Genomic DNA, 24,050 nt, shown 5'->3' with positions numbered 1-24,050 from the left:
CACAGGATAGAACAAGAGTCAGATCTATTGTTCACTGGACTGCTGTGAGTCTTAGTTGACTTGATGCCTAAGAAGATAAACACTGCACCCTTCAGTATGAATTGTATCTGAATGTCAAGAAATCAAAAATTCTTACCTATGGACTGATAGGCAGCATCACGATAGATGAAGATTGAAACTGTCAGTGACTTTTGTCGTACTTGGATCTACATCAATACACTTGATACCAGCAGTCAGAAGATTAGGCAGTATATTGAACCAGCAAAGTCTGCCATCAGAGACCTGTCCGCATTACTGAGGAACAGTGATGTTAGTGGGAGGACTAAAGTGCACCTGATTCAGGCCATGGTCTTTTCAGTCATTTGCTATGCATCTGAGAGATGGACAGAAAATAAGGATGACAGAAGAGAAATTGATAACTTTGAGCCGTTTGAGCTGTGGTGTAGGAGAAGAGCACTGAACATCCCATGGCCTGCCAAACAAATAAACAGATATGTCTCGGAGAAAGTGCAGCCAGAGTGCTCCTTGGAGGCAAAGATGATAGAGTTTTACCACACATAGTTTGGGCAGACTGTTAGGAGAGGCTGTTCCATGAAGAACATCAGCCTCGAAAGATGGAGGGACAGCAAATAGGAAGACCCTCAACTAGGTGGTTTGACACAGTGACTGCAGCTGTGGGCTCAAGTGTGTCAGACTGTGAGGAAGGCAGATGAGAGGACAGGGTTCAGATCTATTTCTCATACGGTTGCCATCCTCCACTCACTGGTACCTGACAGCAACAGTAATGACAATATAAATAGAGCCAAGGGCAAGTCACTTGTTTAGGAGTGAAAATTCTAGAACCCATTTCATTACGTGATAAACAATGATAGGTTCCTCACAGGAAAAACTGCTAAATCGGAGCATGCATGAATTATTGCCACCATTGGGCATGCAGGAGAACAAACACATCTTGGGCCTAAGTGTTTTGTCCAGGAGATAACTGAGTTAAGGAAGCAGGTCTTTTATGACCAACCCTGTGATTCTGCATTTTTTTTTAGTATATTTTTCATGACAGATTTGGCATACCTTTAAGATTTCATCCTTGAACAATGGATATTTAAAAGTGTAATTCTATAGCTGGGGGCAGTGCCATTAAAAGGCCTTGAGCTTGTATCACCAGAGAAACTGAATAGTGATTCTAGTGGGATTCCTTGGAACAACTTAAAGGATGAAGGGAGAGGAAAAGGAGTCCCAAGTTGGGGTTTTTTTATCCCTGAACAAGAAGTGGTTAAAAAACCTAGAGGCAGGCAGGCTGAGGGCCCCTGCTCTACCCTTGTAGTGTGACGTTACTGGGAGAGCTGTGACCCTGTTGTACTTCATCTTTCTCTTGATCATCTTTCAAACATCACTAGTACTTGTCATGCTTACCCACAGGTCATGTGTAAGTACTTTAGAAAACTAAATTTTAAGGTCTGAGTACTACTAAGTTCTTAATTTCCCCCCCCTCCTTCTGAGATCATGTTGTTGTTGTTATGTGCCGTCCAGTCATTTGTGACTCATAGCGACCCTATGTACAACAGCCCTAAACCCTGATTGCACTGCCTGACACACCCATCCTGATTACCCCAGTCACTGAATCAATCCACCTCATAGAGGGTCTTCCCCTCCTGCGCTGTCCCTCCACCCTCCCAAGCATGATGTCCCTCTCCAAGGACCTGTCCCTCCTTACAACATGTCCAGAGTATGTCAGATGAAGCCCCAGAATCCTTGCCTCCAAGGAGTAGCCTGGTTTAACCCTCTCCAGAATGAATCTGTTTGTTTTCTTGGCAGTCCAGGGTACATTCAATACTCTTCTCCAGCACCACAGCTCAAAGGCATCAATTCTCCTTCTATCCTCCCATCATTGTCCAACTCTCTGATGCATAACAAGTGATTGCAGAGACCATGGCCTGTATCAGGCACACCTTAGTCTCCAGAGAGACACCGTTGCTCTCAGTACTTTAGAGAGGTCCCTAACAGCAGACTTTCCCATCACAATACATTTTTTATTTCCTGGCTACTGGTGCCAAGAGTGTTGACCGTGGAGCCGAGCAAACTGAAGCTGTGAACAATCTCAATCTCTTCACCATCCATCCTGATACTACCAATTGGTCCGGTGGTGAGAATCTTTGTCTTCTTGACATTGAGCCTCAGTCCATACTGAAGGCTGCACTCCTTGACCCTCTGCAGCAAGTGCATGAGGTCCTCCTCAGTTTCAGCAAGCAGGGTTGTGTCATCTGCATAACGCAGATTGTTAATAAGTCTTCCACCAATCCTGACGCCACACTTCTCCTCATAAAGCCCAGCCTCTTGGATAATCTGCTCTGCATACAGGTTGAAAAGGTATGGAGATAGGACACATCCCTGGTGTATGCCCTTCCCAATTTTGAACCATGAAGTGTTGCCCTGCTCTGTTCTGACGACTGCCTCTTGGTCCAAGTATAGGTTTCGTATTAGCACGATTAAGTGTTCTGGGATTCCCATTCTTCTCAGAGTCAGCCACAGTTTGTTATGATCCACACAGTCAAATGCCTTTGCATAATCAATGAAAACAGATATACATTCTTCTGGTATTCTCTGCTTTCAGCTAAGATCCATCTAACATCAGCTACAATATCCCTAGTACCATGACCCCTTCTAAACCCAGCCTGGACTTCTGGCTGAGATCATGTAGTGCACTTTAAAAATGAGGGTTGTTTATGGGAATGACCATGTAGTAGAGAAATGCCCTGAGTGGTGCACGCAGCTAATGCACCTGGTGCTAATCAAAAGATTGGAGGTACAGTCCTACCCCAGAATATTCCAGAGATGCCTTGGAAGAAAGACCTTGTGATCTGACATTGAAAAACCTGACACGGAAAACAACTTGGGACACAGCTTTACTCTGGCACACATGGAGTTAAATCAGTCAGAATAGACTCGATGGCAAATTGCACTCGGTGTTGGTGAGGAATATTGAATATACCATGGACTTCTAAAAGAACAACCAAATCTGTCTTATAAAATAGTACAGTGAAAACATGCCTTAGAAGAGAGGGTGGTGAGACTTTGCCTCACATACGTTAGCGGAGCCAGTCCCTGGAGAAAGACATAATGCTTGGGCAAGCAGACAGTCAGTTGAAAAGAGGGGGTCCCTCAATGGGACAGATTATAGTGGGCTTGAGCACAGAGGGCCTCTGAGGAAGACGCAGGAACTGCGGCTGACACTGTTGTCTGTGGAAATTGCATGCAGTGTACAGACACGGAATATTCACTCTCTGTTTCCTGCAGCAGGTACAGGCTCAGAATGCAGTTCCAGCAGCCTCTCTTTCCTACTGACCCAGAACCAGCATTGCTGATTTGGCCACGACTTTGAACTGATGTTTAGCAACAGTGCTGACACATATGATCCCACCTCGTGGGCTTGCTGCACCGGAGTCGGCCCCCCTTGGGGCTTACTAGCCACAGTGCGGTGCTTCTGAAAGGTGGCTGCCCAACAAGATTTGGTAGTGGCTGTGTGCCATCAAGGTGGAACCCACCCCTAGCTGACGCTCCAGTGAGTTTTCAGAGGCGGTTAACTGCTTGGGAGGAAATTGCCCATCCTTTTCCCACAGATCAGCTGGTGGGTTTGAACTGTGTGCTTTCAGGATTGCAATGGTGTAGTGTGCCTGTGTGAGGCAGACCTGGATCCATGAGGCCCACTGTCACTCTCCTTGATAACTTTGTAGTTACTTCACTTTAGATGTGACCTCTGTATCCACATGTATAAAAAGAGGAAAAGCTCAGTTTTCCAGTTCGATTTAAAGACCTGAATAAAACCATTGCCATCAAGTCGATTCTGACTCATAGTTACCTAGTAGGAAATCAGTTTCGACAGCTGTAATTACTGTGGAGCAGTCGGCCACCTTTCTTCTGTGGAGTGGCTGATGCGTTCTAACCACCAGCCTTTCACGTAGCAGCCAAGCACTTAGCCCTTGCACCACCAGGGCTCTTTCCTGTAAACAGCTGCTCTCTTTAGTAACATCTTAAAATCTCTTTTTCCATTTAGGAATGAAAGTACAAATGGACGAAAAACCTGGTAATTATTTTATTGGGGTTGGAGGCATCACAGGGGTTTGAGTCCTTGAAGATTTGTTTACCTCAGTCTTACAAGGTCTGGGGAGAGCATCTGGATGCGCATCTTAGTTAGCAAGCCGGATGGCGGAAATGTTAACAGATCTTTGTAGTATAATCAGCAGGCTGCTTTGTGGCTCTCCAGGCCGAATAGAGTAAGTCACTTAACCTGAAGGTGGAATGGTTGGCTTCGTAGATACACTTGTCTGTTCCAGAATGAGGCCGACCTCATTCCCGAGGAGACCTGATAACAATAAGGGAATCTAGCTGCAGGAATGGTGCCATTAGAGGTCACACCGTTAGAGCGGCACCATTGTAGCTGCAGGTCACACCATTGGGGGAGGCGGGGTGCGTACAGTTGTGCTAGAATCAGGCCAGCCTCTGTCCTCATACTGGATTCCCATCTTCTTCAGCAAACAGATCACTAAGTTTGTTGGGACTGTGTTGTGTTGTGCTTTCTCCTGGATGGATTTGTGTAGTGCAGGCTGGTAAAAATGCAGTGTCAGAACCTATTTAGTTCATTGAGATAGATGTTATTATTATTGCCACTTTAGAGATGAGGGCATGGAAAATAGGAAAGTTAAACTCTCCTATTTTAGAAAATATGAAAAATGTGAAGTTTATTTTCCCTCATTAAAAGGAACAGTAGGTTAGAAAAGCTAGGCCTCATATTGGCCCGATTTGTCACTATCTTTTAGCCGTATTTAGTTCTAGAAAGCACACACCTGTCTTGGACCTCTAGAATCGGCAGGCTTTGAAGCTATGAGAATGTGGGAATAGTGTAGTTGGTGAATGCTAGCACACACATGGAGGGAGTAGAGCATAGTCATTCAAAGCCAAGCCTTTGAAATCCGGTGTTCCTCCTGCAAGTTACTGCTGTGTGGTCTAAGTCACATCTCACATTTCACAGATGAGGGCAGGGACATCTATGAAATACAGATGACTATACCTACCTGACAAGGCAGTAAAAAGTGAAAGTGGCAGTGTGCATAAAACGTTCACACACTGCTCAACACATAGTACATGTAGTCCACACCCAAAAGGTAGAGATCAGTATTATTGTTTGGACATCAAGGTTCAATCCAAAAGAAACGGATTAATTGTAAGCAAAATTTTAACTTTTATTTTAATTCAAACACATGCCTATAATGGAGGGGAAAAAATAAAAATATGCAAAATGAGTGAAAATGAAGCCCTTCTGACTAACCTGACATATCTTTCGACTTACAGCCCTACCCCATGAGCCTTAGCTAGCCTCTCAAAGAAAGAAAACAGCATAGGTTATTTTTACTGTCTGCATAAATACATGCACAATGCAATTAACTCATAATTTGTTTCTGTTTTAGAGGACAAAAGTCAAGGAAATCTCGACTATCCGAGTAAGAATTTAATTTCCTCAGTTGATAAATGTGTTTCTGGGATACAGAAAAAACAGGACCTTTATTTTCTCTCATGAAAAGGAATGTAATTTAAGAGTTTAAGGCAACATAATAATAGAATATATCTAAATGTTTGTGTGCATGTGTGTTTTGGAGGCAATTTGATTTTGTTTCTTAACCCTCATTTTTGTCTTTGTCTAGAGACTACTATCAGTGGTTCTTAACCCTGTTAATTCAGTGTCCCTTTGGTAACAAATATTTTATAAATTTCTTTTACAATTTTGAAATAATAATAGCTAAGATCTACTTGTGCTATAACAAAAATCTAATAATATCTGACTATAACTTAAAACATTACATACGTGTATTTCAGTATGTAAATGTTTAGACTATACTAGAAGACTTAATGAAGTAGATGGATGATTATATTTACTTACACAGCTACATATGAGAGAGACTGGAAGCTGAAAATGAAAGAAATACAGTATGCACTAGGTAAAAACTCCTCAGAATGGGAATCCCAAAACACTTAATTGTGCTCATGAAAAATCTGTACATAGAACAATGCATAGTTTAAAATCAAGAAAGGTGTGCAACAGGGTTGTGTCTTTTCTCCATACCTTTTCAGCCTGTATAAATAAATAATTTGAGAAGCTGGACAATATGAAAAAGAATATGGCATCAAGGTTGGAGGAAGACCATCAACAACCTGCATTATGCAAACGACACAACTTTGCTTGCTGAATGTGAAGACCTGAAGCATTTACCACAGAAGATCAAAGACTATGCACAGAAAATGAAAACCTTAGATATGGTTATATCTTAACAGCAGGAAAACAAAATTCTCACTACTTGGACCAACAGCAACATCTTGACAGTTGGAGTAAAGATTGAAGTTGTCAGTAATTTCATTTTACTTGGATCAGCAGTCATCATCCATGGTAACCGCATCGGTCAAGAAATCATAGGAACAGAACAAGATCCACATGATCATATCAGTTAATGCAGAAAGGACCTTTGACAAAATCCAACACCCTTTCCAATTAAAACTGTACACAAAGTAAGAGTATAGGAATTTCCTCAACATAGGAAGAAGTATATATGTAAAACCAAGAGCCAACCTTCTTCTCACTGGAGAAAAACAAAAGGATTCCTTTTGTGAACAGGGACCAGACAAGGATGCCTACTTTCACCACTCCTATTCAGTAGTGTATTGGAAGTACTTGCCAGGGCACTAAGACAAGAGGAAGAATAAGAAGCATCCAAATGGCAGAGAGGTGGTAAAACTGTTGTTATATGAAAAAAAAAACACAAAAAAACACCTGTTGTTATATGATAGTGCAAACAGAAAACCCCAAAGACTCAAACAAAACACGGTTAAACCTAGTAGACCAATTTAGTAGAGTGGCAGGATGCAAGATTAAATAAATTAAAAAGAAAAAAAATCAGATTTCTCTACAGCAATAAAAAAAACATGGAAAAGTAAACTAAGAAATCAATACCATTTACAGTAGACAACCACAAGATAAAATATTTGGAAATAAACCTAACTAGAGACACAAAATGTCTTTATAAGAAAATTATAACACATTACTTCAAGAAACAATGAGAGCTAACTAAATGGAAAAATACTCCCTGTTCATGACTAGGAAGACTAGAAGACTCAACATAATGGAAATTATAATCCAAACAGAAGCAATTTACATGCCCCATGCAATCTCAATACAGATAACAGACTCATTTTTCAAAAAGAAAAGGCAGTTGGTAGGTTTACTTGGAAATGAAAGAGACTGAAACAAGCAAAGCACTTTTGAAAAATAAAAATGAAGCAGGAAGTACAACACTAATTCTTGATCTCAAAACCCATGACATGGTGAGCTCTGGTGGCCTAGTGGCAAGAAGGTGTACTGCAATACCAGAGGTGCATGGTTCAAATCCACCAGATGCTCTGCTGGAGAAGGAGGAACAATCTCCTCCTGTACCAGTAAGATCTGATTTGATGGTGTACACACACACACACACACACACACACACACACAATAATAAAATAAAAAAAATAAGTTGTTTAAAAAAACCTACGACACAGCCAAGTAGCCAAAACAGCTTGTTATTGGCAGCCAAGTAGCCAAAACAGCTTGTTATTGGCACAGCGACACACATACAGACCAATGGAATAGAATTGAGAACCCAGAAATTAACCCATCTACCTGTGGTCAGTTGGTACTTGACTTCCCTATCAAACGGGGAAACGACAATCTCATAAGCAAAAGATGCTGGCACAAGAAAACATGTACCTGTAGAAACATGAAACTGGATCCACATCTCACACTACAAACAAAAATCAAGGTGGATCCTAAACCATAAAGATCATAAGAGACAAAATGGGACCAAACTTAGAAGCCATCTATTTTAAGCCTGTGGCAAAAGTAGGCTTGCATATGTATGTGCAATGCATAACTAGAAGAGGATAAAATAGACAAATCGAACTTTCTAAAAATTAAGTCCCTGTGTGCACCAAAACCTTTTTTCCAGTAAGGTGAAACACAAACCTACAGACCTGGGAAAAAGCACTTGGCAATGACATATCAGACAAGGGACTCATAACAAAAGTTTACAGAATCCTACAGGGCAGGGCCTCCACAAGAAAAAAGGCTGATAACCCATTAATCAAATAGGCAAAAGACGTGGAAAGATTTTTCTCAAAGGAAGACATTTGATGCTCAACAAACACAAGAAGAAATGCTCAAAAGCATTGACAATCAGAAACGCAAATCCAAACAACTGAGCTACCATCTCACCCCAGCAGTCCCAAAGTTTAACAGGACAGAAAGCAATAAATATTAGAATGTGGAGAGACTGAAACGCTCATATACTGCTGGTGGGATTGTCCATCCACTCTGGAAAGCAGTTTGGCGTTTCCTTAAAAAGCTGAATACAGAAATCCCATATGAAACCATCCCACTGCTAGGAATATACCCCAAGGAAATTAGAACTGAGAAATGAATGGAGATATGTACACCTATGTTCATAGCAGCATTATTCACAATAGCAAGAAACTGGAAACATTAACAACACATGAATAGAGAAAGTGTGGTACATTCACACAATGGAATACTATGTAGCACTAAGTAATGATTTACTAAAATATAGGAAAACCTACAGAGCATTATGAGGAGTGAACTTTGTTTCATTATGACAAATACTGCATAAGACCATTACTGTAAAAATAGGGTAACTAGGAAGATGTGTATAAATATTCAGAAAAGGAATATTCACTAGGATAGCATAGTGGGGCAGATTGCGGGAGTAAAGGAATAGGAAAAGATTCCATCAGTGGGGACTCGAAAAGATGGGGTAATAATAGGCAAAGATGAATAGTAATTAATTTTATAAAATACAATGTATATGAATTATTATATGCAAACCAATAAGAAAATACAGCAAAAACAAACAAACATGCTGCATGGGGGAAATCTTCTGTCAAGGACTTCTTTAAAGAGCAAGGATGTACGTTTGAAGATTAAGGTGTGCCTGGTCCAAGACCTGGTCTTCTTAGTTGCTTACCATGTATTTGCAAGTTCAACAGTGAATAAGGATGACAGAAAAATCAATGTTCGAGTTGTGGTGTTGGAGAAGAGTATTAAATATCCCATGGGGTGCCAAAAGAATAAACAAGTCTGTCTTGGAGGAAATGCAACCAGGGTGCTTCTTAAAGCAAGGATGGTGAAACTTTGTCTTTTACTTTGAGTATTTTGTCAGGAGAAACTACTCTTTGGAAAAGGACATCATCAAATCTAGGAAAGGTGTATATCATGAAGGGTTCAGATTTGTTCACAGGATCACTGTGAGTCATAGCTGACTTGGTAACACCCAACAACAGATAAAAAGTAGTAACATTCAAAAACCACATTGTCCAAAAGTATTTTATTATGTGCTAAATTAGTTCTTAATTTGATAATTATCAATAGATTTTTTTTAACTTGCTTTTTAAATTTTTTTTTTAAATTTTATTCTGGTTTACTTACAAAGTTAATAAAGTTCGTAATTATCAACAGATTATGCCTGGTAGTTTTAATTTGAAAGCTGTACAGCGATTTTCAGTTGTGCAATACTGTCTTGAACCTTTTTACTAATTAAAGATAATTAAGAGAGCTGATTAATAAAGCTAAACTGACAAATTTCAAAACAACCTCTTAAAGTCAGTACCTTTTAAGGAACTGCCTTCCTTGGGAACCACTGGTCTACAGTAGTGTACTAACACCTGAGTTCTTCTGCCCGCCCGCCTGCTTTCCATGTGTGTCCATACACACAACTCTGACATTTTATAAAACTGACTGTATAATAATACTTCCTGGGTATTTTTTCATGGCTTTTACTATGAAATCCAAGTGATAATCTCATTTGGACACTTTTCTCTATAGTCTTTTTAAACAAAGACGAACTTAGACCACTATAACTCATACCACTGAATTAAAGTGGTCTGGTAAGGGCAGTGAAACATCATTTCAAGATGGCTGTACTCCACTAGGTCAGATGGAAGGGAATCATTTCTCAGAGCACTATTAAGTATGGAGGGAGAGAGAAAAAAAATTATCTGCCTGCAGGACTTAATGGTCAAAAACAACTGTGTTATGTTGCATTTGTTATGTATTCACACATGCATGTGACACACACTTCTCTTGCTTCAAAGAGCTAGAGAATTAAACTTGACTTTGCATAAAGAGAAAGTAGAATTGCAAATCGCTAAGAAACCTCAGAGAACTTGGACAACATCAACAAAAATTGTTTCAGCCATATAGATATTAGTAACCTAAGGAACTTTATTAGATATATGCATATTTTCATTTTTAAATACTAGATAAAACCTTGATCATATGTCTCTGTATGGCATGACATTTAATTGAAAATTGTTCCTCTTTGGAAGTATTTCAGATTTCTAACTCAATTTGAATGTCTTCGTTTAGGTATTTGGGATATATGTAAAGGGGGATGACACCTGACACAATGACTTTACTAATGACTGTACATTCTCATTAACAGCTCCAGGCCCACTTCCAGTTCCAGGCCCCAAGACTCATCCTTCTGCATCCTCCAGCGAAATGATCCTTCCACTGTTTGGAACTGTTACAATTTTAATCTGTGCTTCTGCTATAAATTTCTTTGTTTCTCTGTAATATGATATATTCTTTATTATTTGAAATACTCAATAGAGATAGAACAGGAATTTATAAAGAATGAAGTATTTTTCACTTGGTGGCCAAAGTCTCTTGATAAAATGAGGACTGTATGTTTGTTAGTCATTTTACAAGTTGAGAATGTTAGTCCAGCTAAGCGTTGTCAATAGAATTAACCTACTTATTTCTGTAATAAGACTGAAAAGCAAACCCAAACCCTGTATACTTCTGTTTGAATTCAATAAAAGACTTTAAGATTATTTAGTTATTAGTCCAGTAGAATTGCCAGATACTGGGTTATCTAATACTAATTATAGTGGTTTAAATACTTGATTTAAGAGTTGTAAAAATAATCTGTTCATCCCTTTGAAAGCCTAAACTTCAAATAACTTCCTCCCTCAATTTCATCTTCCCTTAATATATACGTATTTCATATTTCTGCGAACACAACAGTACTTCACATAAATCTCTCATTTGAATCTTGTGAGTTACATATACATAGCACAGTACCCTTCTTACCCTCCCATGTATTCCTATGGCTGAACAGACTGAAAAAAGCATGAACTTTGTAACCAGCACATTTACTATGCCAGTGTTCAAAAAAAAAAGGATTTAAGACAACTTTCTAAAGAGAAGGAAAACCAGTTTAAAATAGGAGATGAGTTTGGTGTATCTGAATCCTACTCCTTAATGTTCAGATTACTGAGTGTAGGCTGTCAGCACTGTTAGCCTGTTGAGAACTACAGAACTTCTGATTTGTGTTGGAGAATATAACGTGGACCTAAGGTCAAAGTGGGTCTTTCTCCTCCCCAAATAGAGACTGGGGCTGTCTCTAAAAGGTAGAACATTGTCTTGTCTCCAAATGATACAGTTAACGGCATTAAAGGCACTTGGCTACTAACCAAAAGGTTGATGGTTTGAGTCCTCCCAGCAGTACCTCTGAAGAAAGGCCTGGAGGTTTCCTGGAAATCAGGCATTGAAAACGCCCTTGAGTATAGTCCTGCTCTGACACACGAGATCACTGTGAGTAGGAATCAGTTGCATGGCTGGTGTGGGGGTGGGTGAGCAGGTGAGGGGCTGTCCAGGTATATTTCCTTTGTGGAATTGCAAAGTACATAGAATCCTAACAACAGAACATGAAAACCTAATGGAGTAAACCTAGTATGCATCATTAATGATATGCTCACCAGAGGATATAGTCCCATGAGTTAATTCTCATCAGATCTTGCTGTTGTAAGCAACAAATTCGTCCTTCTTCTGCTGCATGAAAAAGGATGATGTTCCCATCATCTGGGCCAAGGTAAAGCATGAACTAGGAAGTAACTTCATCTCTTAATACTTATGAGGCTGCAACAATGGGTAGGAAAGTATGATGCAAATAATACATATAAGATCATATAATAAACAACATGCCATAAACTTGGCCAAAGCATTTGAAAACTTCAGTAGCTAACCCAGGGGTAAGGGAGAAATCGGCTCTAAACTTCCCAGACCCCTATTCTGGTAAACCAGTCTGCAGCTGGGGAAGACACTAGTCTGGTACGTTCCTAAAGAGAACTCTAAATGCAGTGATTCACACTCAGCACTATCCATACAGATTGACCGGCTGCTTCTCATGGCACCTCAGGATAAACCAAAGTAGCAAACAGAAGCCCAAAGTATTTTGAGAGGGGGCCACCATGTGCAATCTTATAATAAAAGGAAAAGAAAACGTATAATTGACCTGGTTCACAAAGATCACTATTTCATATCAGAATGTTACCTACTTTAGATTATTGTAGTGTTTCTGACACTAATGATATTTTAGGGAGCTCTAGTAGCCTAAAGGTTAAGTGTTGAGCTGCCAGTTCAAAGGAAGGTGGTTTGAATCCACCAGCTGCTCCTCTGAAGAAAGATGGGCAGTCTCTTCCCATGTGATTTACAGCCTCTGAAAAATTGCTGGGAGGTCAGCAATGAGTCACTGCTGACTCAACAGCACACAACATTTAGAGAATGATATTGAAATTAAGTTTTTTATCATATTCTAGTTGAAATATATCAACACTGACAAAAAGTCCTTGGGAGGAAACAAAAAGAAAGCCCACAATTCTGGAATCTTACTCTTTCATTACAGCACTTGTGTACACATAAATGGTCATTCCCCGAAAACTACACAATCAAGACACCAGACAGAATTATAGCAAAGTAATTACAAATCAAAAATTTATGTTTTTATTTTTAGAAACAAAGTTTAAAAACCAAAAATTGCAAAAAGGATAATTTTTTATGTCCTATTGTCAGCAAGTTTCAAAAAAGTAAAATAATATAAAAAAAATACTTTCAAACTTTTATAGATTGAAAAGAAAACCACATTAATCAGTAAAGATTCTTGGATTTTCTTTACTCCTCCCACAGATGAATTCACAAATATAAAAAGTGATGTGCATTTACACTCTGAAGTACAAATCTCTAGCAGCCAAGTAATTCTACAGTTTAATAGACATTTCATATTTACTTCCTATGGAAAGCAGAGTCCAGGCTCAATGGAGAATGATCTTTAAACACTGATTATTTTTAAAGTACAATGCAGTTGTAAAAATGTACAATAGTACATACGTTTTTGGTAATTTTGTACTTTTTTTTAAAGTAGACAGAGCTTTTAGGTATGAATTTTTCAAAGGCTATCTTTGAAAAGCTGTGACTATTATTTCAGATTTGATGAACTGTCTACTGACCTCAGAAACCAGGCCAAGTGAGGGTTTTTTCCTTTTTCTCCACCCTTTTCCCCCACCTTGTAGTCAGTTCTCAAGGAGGGCCTGATGCAGTCAGAGGATGCATGTCCAAAACCTCCAACACAAAGCTGTCAACTGTCAACTGAAGACTCCACCTCTGATGGGGATGGTTTCATTCAATCCATGTTCCACCAACTTTATATCTTCTAAATCATCTTTTATGATGCTAATCAGGTGACTAAGGCCTTCCTGCTGTTGTTTCAAATGCTAGAATGAATAAAAGGAAAAAAATATTACATGTATTAAAGTCACCTATAGGAAAGAACTTTGTTATTTTACAAGTAATACTGAGTAACTTTTAGGTACAATATATATTTAAATATTTATACTATCGCTTGCTAATAAAACTTTCCAGTGACTTAGAATAAAATCAAATATTCTAAAGAGCAAATACAGATACATAAGAACAATGCCACATTCCTCCTCATAGCATCAGTGCATCAGATTGAAAAGGTTTGGAGACAGGATGCATCCCTGGAGTACACTTTTCCTCATTTTGAACCATGCAGTGTTTCTTTGCTCTGTTCTGACTACTTCTTCTTGGTCCAATTAGGTTTCACATATGCACAACCAAGTGTTCCAGAATTCTCATTCTTAGAGTCAGCCACAGTTTGGTGTGATCCATGCAGACAGATGCCTCTGTGTAGTCAATGTAACACAGACCAACATTCCTCTGATACTCTATGCTCTCAGCTAAGATCCATGCAACATTGGCTATAATATCCTTAGTGCCACAGCCTTTTATAAACCCAGCTTGCACACCTGGCAGGTCTCTGCTGATGTGCTATTCCAATTGTTTTTTAATAATTTTAGGCAGGATCTTGCACATGTGCTATTAGTTTCCACACTCTGTCAAGTTACCAGTGGGCCAATTGGCAGCATGATGATAGACGGTGACTCGATTAAGATTGTTAACAGCTTTAGGTGCTTGGCTCCACAATCAACACTCTTGGTATCAGCAGCCAGGAAATCAAGAGACGAATTGAACTAGGAAAAGTCGGCTGTCAGGGACCTCTCCAGGGTACTGAAGAGCAACTATATCAGTCTAGAGACTAAGGTACACCTGTTCCAGGCCACAGTCTTTTGCAATTACTTGCTATTGATGATACTTATGAGAAAGTGTGACAATGACTGACAGAAGAATTGATGCTTTTTGAGTTGTCCTGGAGAAGAGTATTGAATACATGGACTGCTAAGAAAACAGGTGTGTCTTAGGGTGAAACCAGGCTGCTGCTCAAAAGCAAGGATTTTGAAGCTCCATCTGATATATTTTGGGCATGTTGCAAGGAAGGACGAGTTATTGGAGAGACACATCATGCTTGGGAGGGTGGAGGGACAGCCAAGAGAGGAAAACCCTCGCTAAAATGGACTGATAAACAACTAGAGTAGCAAGAGGGTAGGTAGTAGGTATGTCAGAAATTATGTAATTGGCTCAGGACTGGGAAGGGTTCAGAGATATGCTGTACACTGGGTTGTTAAGAATCAGGAGTTGACTCGATGGCATGTAACAACAAGGAACAACAGTTTTATTTTTACGGAAGATGTAGATAATGTAAGGCAGCCATACCCTTTATCAGAATAACACAAAAAGATACTCAAAATAATGGATATTGTCGTTAACTACCATTGAGTTGACTTACAGGGACCCTATAAGCAACAGATCAGAACCTAGCCTGGTCCTGAATCATCCTTAAATGACCAGTGATTGTAGTAGTTAACTGTGTCAATCCATTTCCGTGAGGATCTTTTTTCCCCCCAAACATGATGTCCTTTTTCCAAGGACTGATCCCTCTGAACAACATTCTCAAAGTATGGGAGACAAAGTCTCACAACTTCTGCGTCTCAAGTGACCTATGAAATATTCTCTTTAGGCCTTATTTCATAATCTCTTCTTTTTGGCTATACGGACCTTCGTCTTTTCTTTCTTTCCAGTCTTTTACTGACTTGCTTTCTTCACATATAATGTTCTGGGCATCATCCCCAACTACTCTGGTCCCGGATCATTAGCATTCAGTGCATTAAAGTTATCTTCAGGTAAATCCAGGTGAGAGAAGCTCAAGGTCCTATTCTGGTTTCCATGGACTTGCTTTAATTTTCTTCAGCTTCAATTTGAACTTAAATACAGGCAATTAATAATCTGTTTCATAGTTCTTGGCCTTGTTCTATTACTCCTGGTCTTCTCTATAGTTTCTACAGTCACTTTGAAGAGAACTCTGGTGGCCTAGCCTGAAGGGTGCTGCAAACCTAAAGGCAAAGCCTCTCTGGCAGTTCAAATCCACCAGCAACTCTAAAGGAGAAAACCAGAATTTCCTCCCATGTGATTTACAGCCTCAGAAACATGAAGACAGTCAGCTATGAGTCTGTCATGAAGCAATAATGAGTTTGAGTCATTTTGAGACAGCTCTTTCTGAGTTGTATTTTAGGCGCTTCCAACCTGAGGACTCGTCTTCCAGCACTCTTGGAACAACGGTCCACTACTATCCAAAGTTAGCTAGAGCCATGCCTGCATAAGTAATTACTGGTCCTACTTCTCAGTCTTGAAGCTCTGCTGACACCTCTTAGCCCGACAGACACCTCTGCTGACTTGTCCACCTAAAAATACCTTGTCAATATTTGAAGTATCAGTGGCACATGGCAACACACAAGTCCCCACAGTACCACAAAGTGACAGATGAGTGGTGGCAAATATTCTGGATGGCTGGCAAAACAATCACTTAAAACCAAAGACTTCTCATACTTTGAAAGTCAAAATACATAAGGATATCAATGTTGAGAACTATAGTTGAACTGTCTCCTTCACATGTTAGATGTTTTAAGAACATCACAGAAAACTCATTAAAATCCTTCTGCCCACCTCTCCAGAGTATACTGTGTCCCCTCCAGATACTGACAAGAAATCTGTCCAAGGTCACAAATGGATTTTCAACTGCAAAACCATGTATTGCCTTTCATCATTTTAGAAAGCAATCCAAATTTATTGTAGTTTTCACATATAAACTCTAATATAGCTTTTTATCCAGTTTACCAGATTATTAATTTTACTAAAATGCAGAAAATAGTACTTAAATTAGCTTATATATGCTAAGAATCTAGAAGCCAAATTTGGTTTATAACACAAAAAAAACAAGTATGTTGTTGTAATGTGTCACTGAGTCACCAGTGACTCATCATGACCCTGTGTACAACAGCTCTGAAGCCGGCCCCATTCTTAGCCAGTCTCACTGACTCCGACATACCTACCCCCAATGCCCTAGTTCCTGTGTCAATTCACTTCACCCTGGGTCTTCCTCTACTGTGCTGTCCTTCCACACTTCTAAGCATGTCCTTTTCCAAGGACTGGTCCATCCTGGCCACATGCCCTAGCCTCCAAGGAGAAACCTGGTTTCATCCTCTAATATACAGTATTAAAAAGCAGGGCTGTCATTTTGAAGACTAAGGTACACCAGACCGACCCAAGGTATCTCTGATTGCTTCCTATGCAAGAGAAATTTGGAACACTGACTTGGGAAGACTGACGAATAACTGATGCATTGAATATCCAGATGCTTTCTAGAAGCCAGGAATGTGAGCCTCTGTCTCAACATACTCTGAACCTGCTGTCAGAAGGGAGTAGGCCCCAGAAAAGGATATCATACTAAGAGCAGAAGGCCAGGAACAAAACAGTAAGTCCCTCGAGATGGACAGACAAAGTGGCTACAATAACGGGCTTGAACTTGGCAATGTTTGTGAAGACGGCACAGGTGCAGGCAATGTTTATTTCTGTTATGCATAAGTGAGAACTGGCAGCACCTGATAACAACAAACAGCAATACCCATGCACACATGATAAAAATCTTAATTTATACCTGAAATTAGTCAGAACATACAATTGGCTTGTCTGGAGAAAGATTTGGTAATCTGCTCCCAAAAGATAACAAGCTAGGAAATCTTACAGGGCAATTCTACTCTGTAAAATATTGGCTTAAAGGCACCCAATGAAATACTCTTCTGATAGTGTCTGCTTTCAGCCAAGATCATCTGACATCATCAATGGCATCCCTGGGGCCATAGCTCTTCAAAACTCAGCTTGAACTTCTGGCAGTTCCCTGTCAAAGTTCTAGCCATTTTTGGATGATCTTCAGCAATATCCTGCTTGCATGTGATATTAATAGTACTGTTGGATTATTTCCACATTCCTTTATATCACCTTCTTTAAGAATAGGAACATATATGGATCTCTTGCAGTCAAGTCAGCAAGGCAGCTGGTCTCCAAATTTCCTGGCACTGACCAGTGAGCATCTCCAGAGCTGCATCTGTTATTGTGTTGGGAAAATCTGCAATCAGGGACCTCTTCAAATTACCAAGAAGCAGTGATGTCAGTTTAAAATCTAAGGTTTGCTTGATTTAGGCCATGGTCTTTTCAGTCACTTTCTATGCTGAATAATGAATAAAGAGCTATACAATGAATAAAGATGACAGAGGAAGAATCAATGCCTTTGAGTTGTGGTGTTAGAGAAGAGTACTATCTCCTGAACTGCCAAATGAACAAACAGGTAAGTCTTGAAGAAAGTAGCCAGAGTGCTCCTTGGAGACAAGGACGGTGAAGCTTCATCTCACATATCTTAGGCACGCTGTTAGGAGGAGCTATTTCTTGGAAAGGGATATCATGCCTGGAAAGCTGGGAAGGTAAGCAAAAGAGAAGAGACTCAACCAGTGACTGCGGTAATGAGCTCAAGTATATCAAGATGATGAGGATGTCACAGGATAGGACAAGGCTCAGATCTGCTGTTTTTATGGTTATGAATTCTCAACTCAATGGGATCTAAAACCAAATATGCAGGGCGATGCCAACAATCCTACCTGACATTCCAGAGAGTTTACAATCTTAATGTATTTTCTCTAGATAAAATCAATGGTTAGGCAGCTTTACACAATCTGTATTTATCCCAGTGAACATAAGCTAAGTTTCTCAACCCTTTTCATCCAAAGTTGCCCTAAAGGCAAGTGGCTTGAGGTTCTGGCCACTCCATACTCTCCCTAGTTGCCTTAAGGGCTGGAAAGATCAGTAGATTAACACATATAACTCTAAAGTGGGGAGGTAGGAGATGCACGCTACAGTAGTAGCTTCTCAAGATTTAATGTGCATGCAATTATTCACTGTATTTTACAAAAGGCAGATTCTGAAGTTGCAGTAAGAACTGAGATTGTGAATTTCTAATAAGCTCAATGGCTATACACTTTAAGAGTCTGGAGAACATTGGTGCTTTGATTACTTCTGATTGCATCTTTTACACATTGCCACAAATGACAGTAATGCAGAGGGGGAAAATGTGTTTCTAAGCACAGATGTCAATTTAAAGTGTGCGGCAATGTTAGGTGGACACTCGAAATTGCCAACCTGAGAGCTGCCTGCAAAGCACCTGTGGCAGGAGCAGAGTCAGTCGGTCATCACTGCCACTGTCAAGACCATGGGCTACTTACAGATTGACTTTGCTCACCCCTCCCGAGTAGACGCCTCTAGGCAGCTGTTTGCTCTGTCCTGCGCAGCTGAGGAGCACGGCACACTGCCAGATGACCTGTCTGGCATCATCCGGAGACTCTGGGCTGACCATGGTGTGCAGGGCTGCTTCGGCTGCTCTCGGAAGTACCAGCTCAACAACTCAGCCACCTACTACCTGAACGACCCGGAGTGCACTGCACAAAGCGACTATATCCCCCCACACAGCAGGATGTGCTGCAGACCCGAGTGAAGACCACAGGCATCATGGAAATGCACTTCACCTTCAAGGACCTACACTTCAAGATGTTTGACATGGGTGGTCAGTGGTCTGAGAGAAAAAGTGGATCCCCTGTTTTGAGGGCATCACCACCATCATCATCTGCATGCTGGCTGAAGATGAGGAGATGAGCCACATGCATGAAAGCAAGAAGCTGTTTGACAGCATCTGCAAAAAGTGGTTCATGGACACGCCCATAATCCTCTTCCTCAACAAGGAGGACCTGTTTGAGAAGATCACACTGACTATCTGACTATCACAGCCCCCTGACTATCTGCTTCCCAGAGCACACAGGAACCACCAAGTATGATGAGGCAGCCAGCTACATCGGGGCAAGTTTGAGGACGTGAACATGCGCAAGAACATCAAGGAGATCTACACGCACTTCACTGTGCCACCGACACCAAGAACGTGCAGTTTGTTTGATGCCGTCACTGATGTCATCATCAAGAACAACCTGAAGGACTGCAACATTTTCTAAGGGGCAATGAATTAGGCCTGGCAGGATGGTACCACCAGGGCCACTGCTGACTCTGCTTTCCATAACCCCCACAAAAAAATGGGGGCAAAAGGACCAAGCTCCACACCAGTGCCTTCCCCCCCACCCCCCCGCCCCTGCTCCTTCTCCCTTCTTTACCCTCTCTCTGTTCTGGGCTCCCCTCACCCCTCGCCCTCAGTTCCAAAGACGAGGCCACAGACCTCGTTTGATGCCCGCTTTTGTCTGAGGTGCCAGGAATGGTACCCCCTTCCTGGGCATTTGTTCTGGTTTTTAACCAGTCTTATTCTATGATGAGGGATGGTGGAGTTGGGGCAAACCTTGAGTCCCCCAAGGCCTGTGGCTGGAAGGGTACACACTTCTCCAGTCTGGGACCTCTGGCTTTGACCAACACCAGCCCCCGTTCCCAGCCCAACTCTAGATGTTTACAGGGAGCCTCCTACCCCTCCCTCCCAACCCCAAGGAAAAAGCACAAGAATTGTGAGATGCCACCATCCCTGGAGACCACAGTGCACCTGGTCATTCTCACAGCTTTTTAAAAAAAGAAAGGAAAGGGGGGGGGAAACCTTTTTAGAGAAAAACTATTTAAAACTGTCAGGTCCTGACCAGCACTCACCCACTCCCTCACCCTCCAGTGATTCCGTGCCTTGAATGTGTCTGAGTGTTTACAGCCCTCCTTCTGCTGGCTGTCCCCCCATGAGGACAGCACCCCTGCCCTGCCCACCACAGAACTGGGTCCCAAGGGCTGTTCCAGGCAACTGCCAACATCACTGAGGGCCCCACCCAGCAGCCCTGGACCCTGGCTCCATTAACCTAAATATAGCTCCTTAATGCTAACCTAGGAGCCGCCGCTGCCTGCTGAAGGCCCAGGCCCCTCTTGTCCTCACTCCAGGCCCGGGCCCTTCAGCATTGAACACTTCCTTGCTTTGTTCACATTTTATGGAATTGTTCACCTGGTTTGAAATTTAAAAAAAAACAGCATTTACCTGCTTGATTTCTCGTAGCAGATCTGCATCAATATAGTATCTTTCTTCAGATCTGACTGCTCCAAAATGATTCTGCATCCTGATCTGTGACATCAATTCATTTAGTCGACCCTGAAAACAAGACTAAATTAAAATACAACTGCTACAAGAACAACCATTTCAAAAAGAAAATGTTTCCTCTTTAGAAAGGAAAGTACTGCTCTATTAAAAGACATTCAGATGGTCAAACACATGAAATGTTCAAGATCATTAGTTTTAGAGATGTAAATCAAAATAACAATGAGATACACCTTAACCAGCAAAAATGGCAGAGTTCTGTAAGATAGAAAACAACAAACACTGTTGCATAGTGGAAAGAACAGAACTCTCAAAAACTGCTGGCAAAATGTGAAATGATGCAAGCACTTTTGGAAAACAGTCTGGAGCTTCTATAAAAAGTTGGGAAGAGAACCACTACTTGATCCAGCAAGCCTATGTATGACTCTTTCATATACTGTTATCATAAGGTGTATACTGTGTTGTACAGCTGGAACCAATTCATAGCTAATACTCTAGCATGTTTCAGAGGCAGTAAACTGCACAGGAGACTGACAATCTTTCTCCAGGGGAGCAATGGGAAGATTCAAACCGCATGCCTTTGGGTTGCTGTGCAACTCCTTACCCACTAGGCAACCAGCTCTCCTTTACTAGGTATACAATCCTAGATGCAACTGTAACACATCAGATACATGGGAACCCATGTACACAGCAACATTACTTAAACAGCAAAGAGATGGAAACAAAGAGTCCAATAACGGATTGATTATGCAACACAAAAAAGAATTCCCAAAATGCTGCATAACATGGATGACATTATGCTAAGTAAGTTAGAAAAAAAGACAAATATATAAGAGCACTACTGTATGAAGCTAAAGAAAGATTTAAACACAGACTCATTCTTGGATGGTTACCTAGGATGGGAAGAGAGGAAGTGAAATTAGTAAATAGATAACAAACCCATACTGGGATGAATGCAGGGAAAGCCAATATATAGAAGGGGGATGATTAGCACAATATCACTAAAGAAAGGGAAAAGAGAAGTACAGAAGGATTAACAGGGATCAGAATTGCTGGGCAGGAAGTAGAAAGATAATTGGTGTTAAAAAGCATAATGTGTATGAATGGTTGAATGAAAAATGTTACTTGCTTTGTAAACTGTCACTCAAATCACAGAAAGTTTACTTTAGAAATGAAATTTTCATGAAAGAACAATTTACACAAAATTAATTTCATTTTGAAGGCTAATTAAGAAATTTATACAGACCCACCTGAAATACAGTGCTCACCTTAAACTGAGTAGGGGCATTTAGTTCACTCTGAATTGTGTCTAGTTGAACTCGTAACTGTTCTTCATCAGCCTGGATGGCATAACCACTCTTCCTCTGGATTTCTTGTTTAATTAAGACCTACATAAAGAAAAGCCACCATTATCAAATGTCATCTCTTAGCAACTGTGCAATAACTTTTTGGACAATCAATTGTTGAAAAAGATAAGATGAATGAATATTACACTCTCACAGTAGGATTATTAACAATTCAGTATCTCAATTTTAATTTGTTGTTCTTAGGTGCCATCAAGCTAAGTATGACTAATAGTAACCCTCTGAGCCAAGAGCTCACTCTGTCTAACACTAACCTGAACCTACTGCTGCAGTCATAGTTTATCCAGTAGAGGGTCTTACTCTCTTTGCCTATGCTCCACTGTACTAGGCACAATGTCCCTCTCCAAGGAACAGTCTCCTCTAAGAGATGCAGCTTTATCATCTTTGCCTCCAAAGAGCATTCTGGCTGTACTTTCTCCAAGACGTATCTTTTGGCAGTCCATGGGATTTTCAATACTCTTCTCTAATACCACAGCTCAAGGCATGAATAATTCTCCTGTTATCCTTATTCACTGTCCAGCTCTCAAATACATAGCAAATGATTGAAAAGACCATGGATTGAATTAGGACACATCTTGGTCTTTAAACTGACATCACTTCTCCTCAATAATTTGGAGTGGTCCTGACTGCAGACTTTCCCAGAATAATATGTTTTCTGGACTCCTGACTCAAGGGTGTTGACTGTTGATCCAAGTAAGATGAAGCCATAAACAATTTCAGGGTTTTTTTTATCAATTATGATGCTGCCTATTGGACCAGTGGTGAGAATTTTTGTTTTCTTAACAATGAGATGTAATCCATATGAAGGCTATGGTCTTTCTTAGTTAGGCAAGCTGTAACATCTAACATCAAGTGTACTGATTTAAACATTTTTTTTAAAAGTCTTGGTTTGTTTTAAATTCTCATATTTTATACCTTTAAAGAACAGTATAAAAAATAAACATAAAACCAGTTTAAGGCATCTGCTGGCAACTTTTAAAATCAAGTGTTCTTTAGATATAAACATGAAGTAGTCTAAGCTTTCAAAATTAATTTTCCTTTTTTTTCAAATTACAAAAGCAAGGTGTGCAGGCTGAGAAACAAGAGAGTAATGCAATATTGAGCGTTCTTCCGTACTTTCCCCCTTGTTCATAGAAATATGCAAAAACATTTATACATAAACACATAATGGCTTTTCCCAGAGGCTATTAAAATAATACAGTGCACATTACTCTGAAGCATATGAGATTAGCACAGGGATCCCTAAAGGCAAACATCTCTTGGCAATGCTTTTACTCGCCAGCTCTAGGCTTATTATTATGTTCTTCTAATTTTTAGGATGAGCACTAAAGTACTAACTTTTAAATAGTTTTCCTTTCCATTTTAAACAAAAAATCTGAAAGCTGTAAGTTTCCTTCTGCTTATAGATTTTATTGTATTCTATTTGTTCTGGCCTAATAATATTCCTGTTTTCACAAGTTTATCATTTCCATGATAGTTGATATTCTTCCTTTTATTTTTCTCCTTTTAATATGTAAGTTGTACTGTCTTTTTTTCATCCACTAAGGATTTCCCTCTCATAAAAGTTTCTCTGGTGGTGCTGTGGTTGAGGCGCTTGGCTACTAACCAAAAGGTTGATGGTCCAAACCTATCAACTATTCTGCAGGAAAAAATTAGGCCATCTACTTCATAATGAATAAGAATGACAGAAGAAAAATTGATGCTTTTGAGCTGTGGTGCTAGAGAAGTGTGCAGAGTATCTCATGAACTTCCAAAAGAACAGATATGTCTCAGAGAGGGTACGGCCAGAATGTTCCTTGAAGGCAAGGATGACCGTTTCATCTCACATAATTTGGGCATGTTGCTAGGAGAGGGTTTCCTTAGAGGGATATGATGCCTGGAAAGGGGGAAGGTCTGTGAAAGAGAGGAAGAACCTCAACCAGATGCAATGACACAGTGACTGCAGTAATGGGTT

The 24,050-nt window shown here is 40.3% G+C and overlaps 2 protein-coding genes and 1 pseudogene across 3 annotated transcripts in view; 2 read left to right on the top strand and 1 right to left on the bottom strand.

Moving 5' to 3' along the window:
* Positions 1-10,666, top strand: part of ART3 (ADP-ribosyltransferase 3) — a 64,994-nt gene extending 54,328 nt beyond the window's left edge. The window contains exons 7-8 of the mRNA XM_006885306.1: positions 5,460-5,492; positions 10,533-10,666. Coding sequence (XP_006885368.1) covers positions 5,460-5,492; positions 10,533-10,666 — 167 coding nt within the window. The remainder of the gene's footprint in view (positions 1-5,459; positions 5,493-10,532) is intronic.
* Positions 10,667-13,147: 2,481 nt separating this feature from the next.
* NUP54 (nucleoporin 54kDa) overlaps positions 13,148-24,050 on the bottom strand; it is a 40,852-nt gene continuing 29,949 nt past the window's right edge. Inside the window, exons 10-12 of one of the 2 annotated variants that reach the window (XM_006885304.1) lie at positions 22,001-22,120; positions 20,676-20,786; positions 13,148-13,644 (exon numbers count right to left, since the gene is read on the bottom strand). In XM_006885304.1, the coding sequence (XP_006885366.1) occupies positions 13,516-13,644; positions 20,676-20,786; positions 22,001-22,120 (360 nt within the window). In that variant the 3' untranslated portion in view covers positions 13,148-13,515. The remainder of the gene's footprint in view (positions 13,645-20,675; positions 20,787-22,000; positions 22,121-24,050) is intronic. The other variant, XM_006885305.1, reaches the window with a different exon arrangement.
* Positions 17,114-19,674, top strand: LOC102868076 (annotated as a pseudogene).

The sequence above is a fragment of the Elephantulus edwardii genome, unplaced genomic scaffold (assembly GCF_000299155.1).
Source record: "Elephantulus edwardii isolate Elephantulus edwardi_28Jun2011 unplaced genomic scaffold, EleEdw1.0 scaffold00042, whole genome shotgun sequence".
Lineage (NCBI taxonomy): Eukaryota > Metazoa > Chordata > Mammalia > Macroscelidea > Macroscelididae > Elephantulus > Elephantulus edwardii.
The sequence above is the reverse complement of the archived record's forward strand: the minus strand, read 5'-3'. Positions and strand labels throughout refer to the sequence as shown.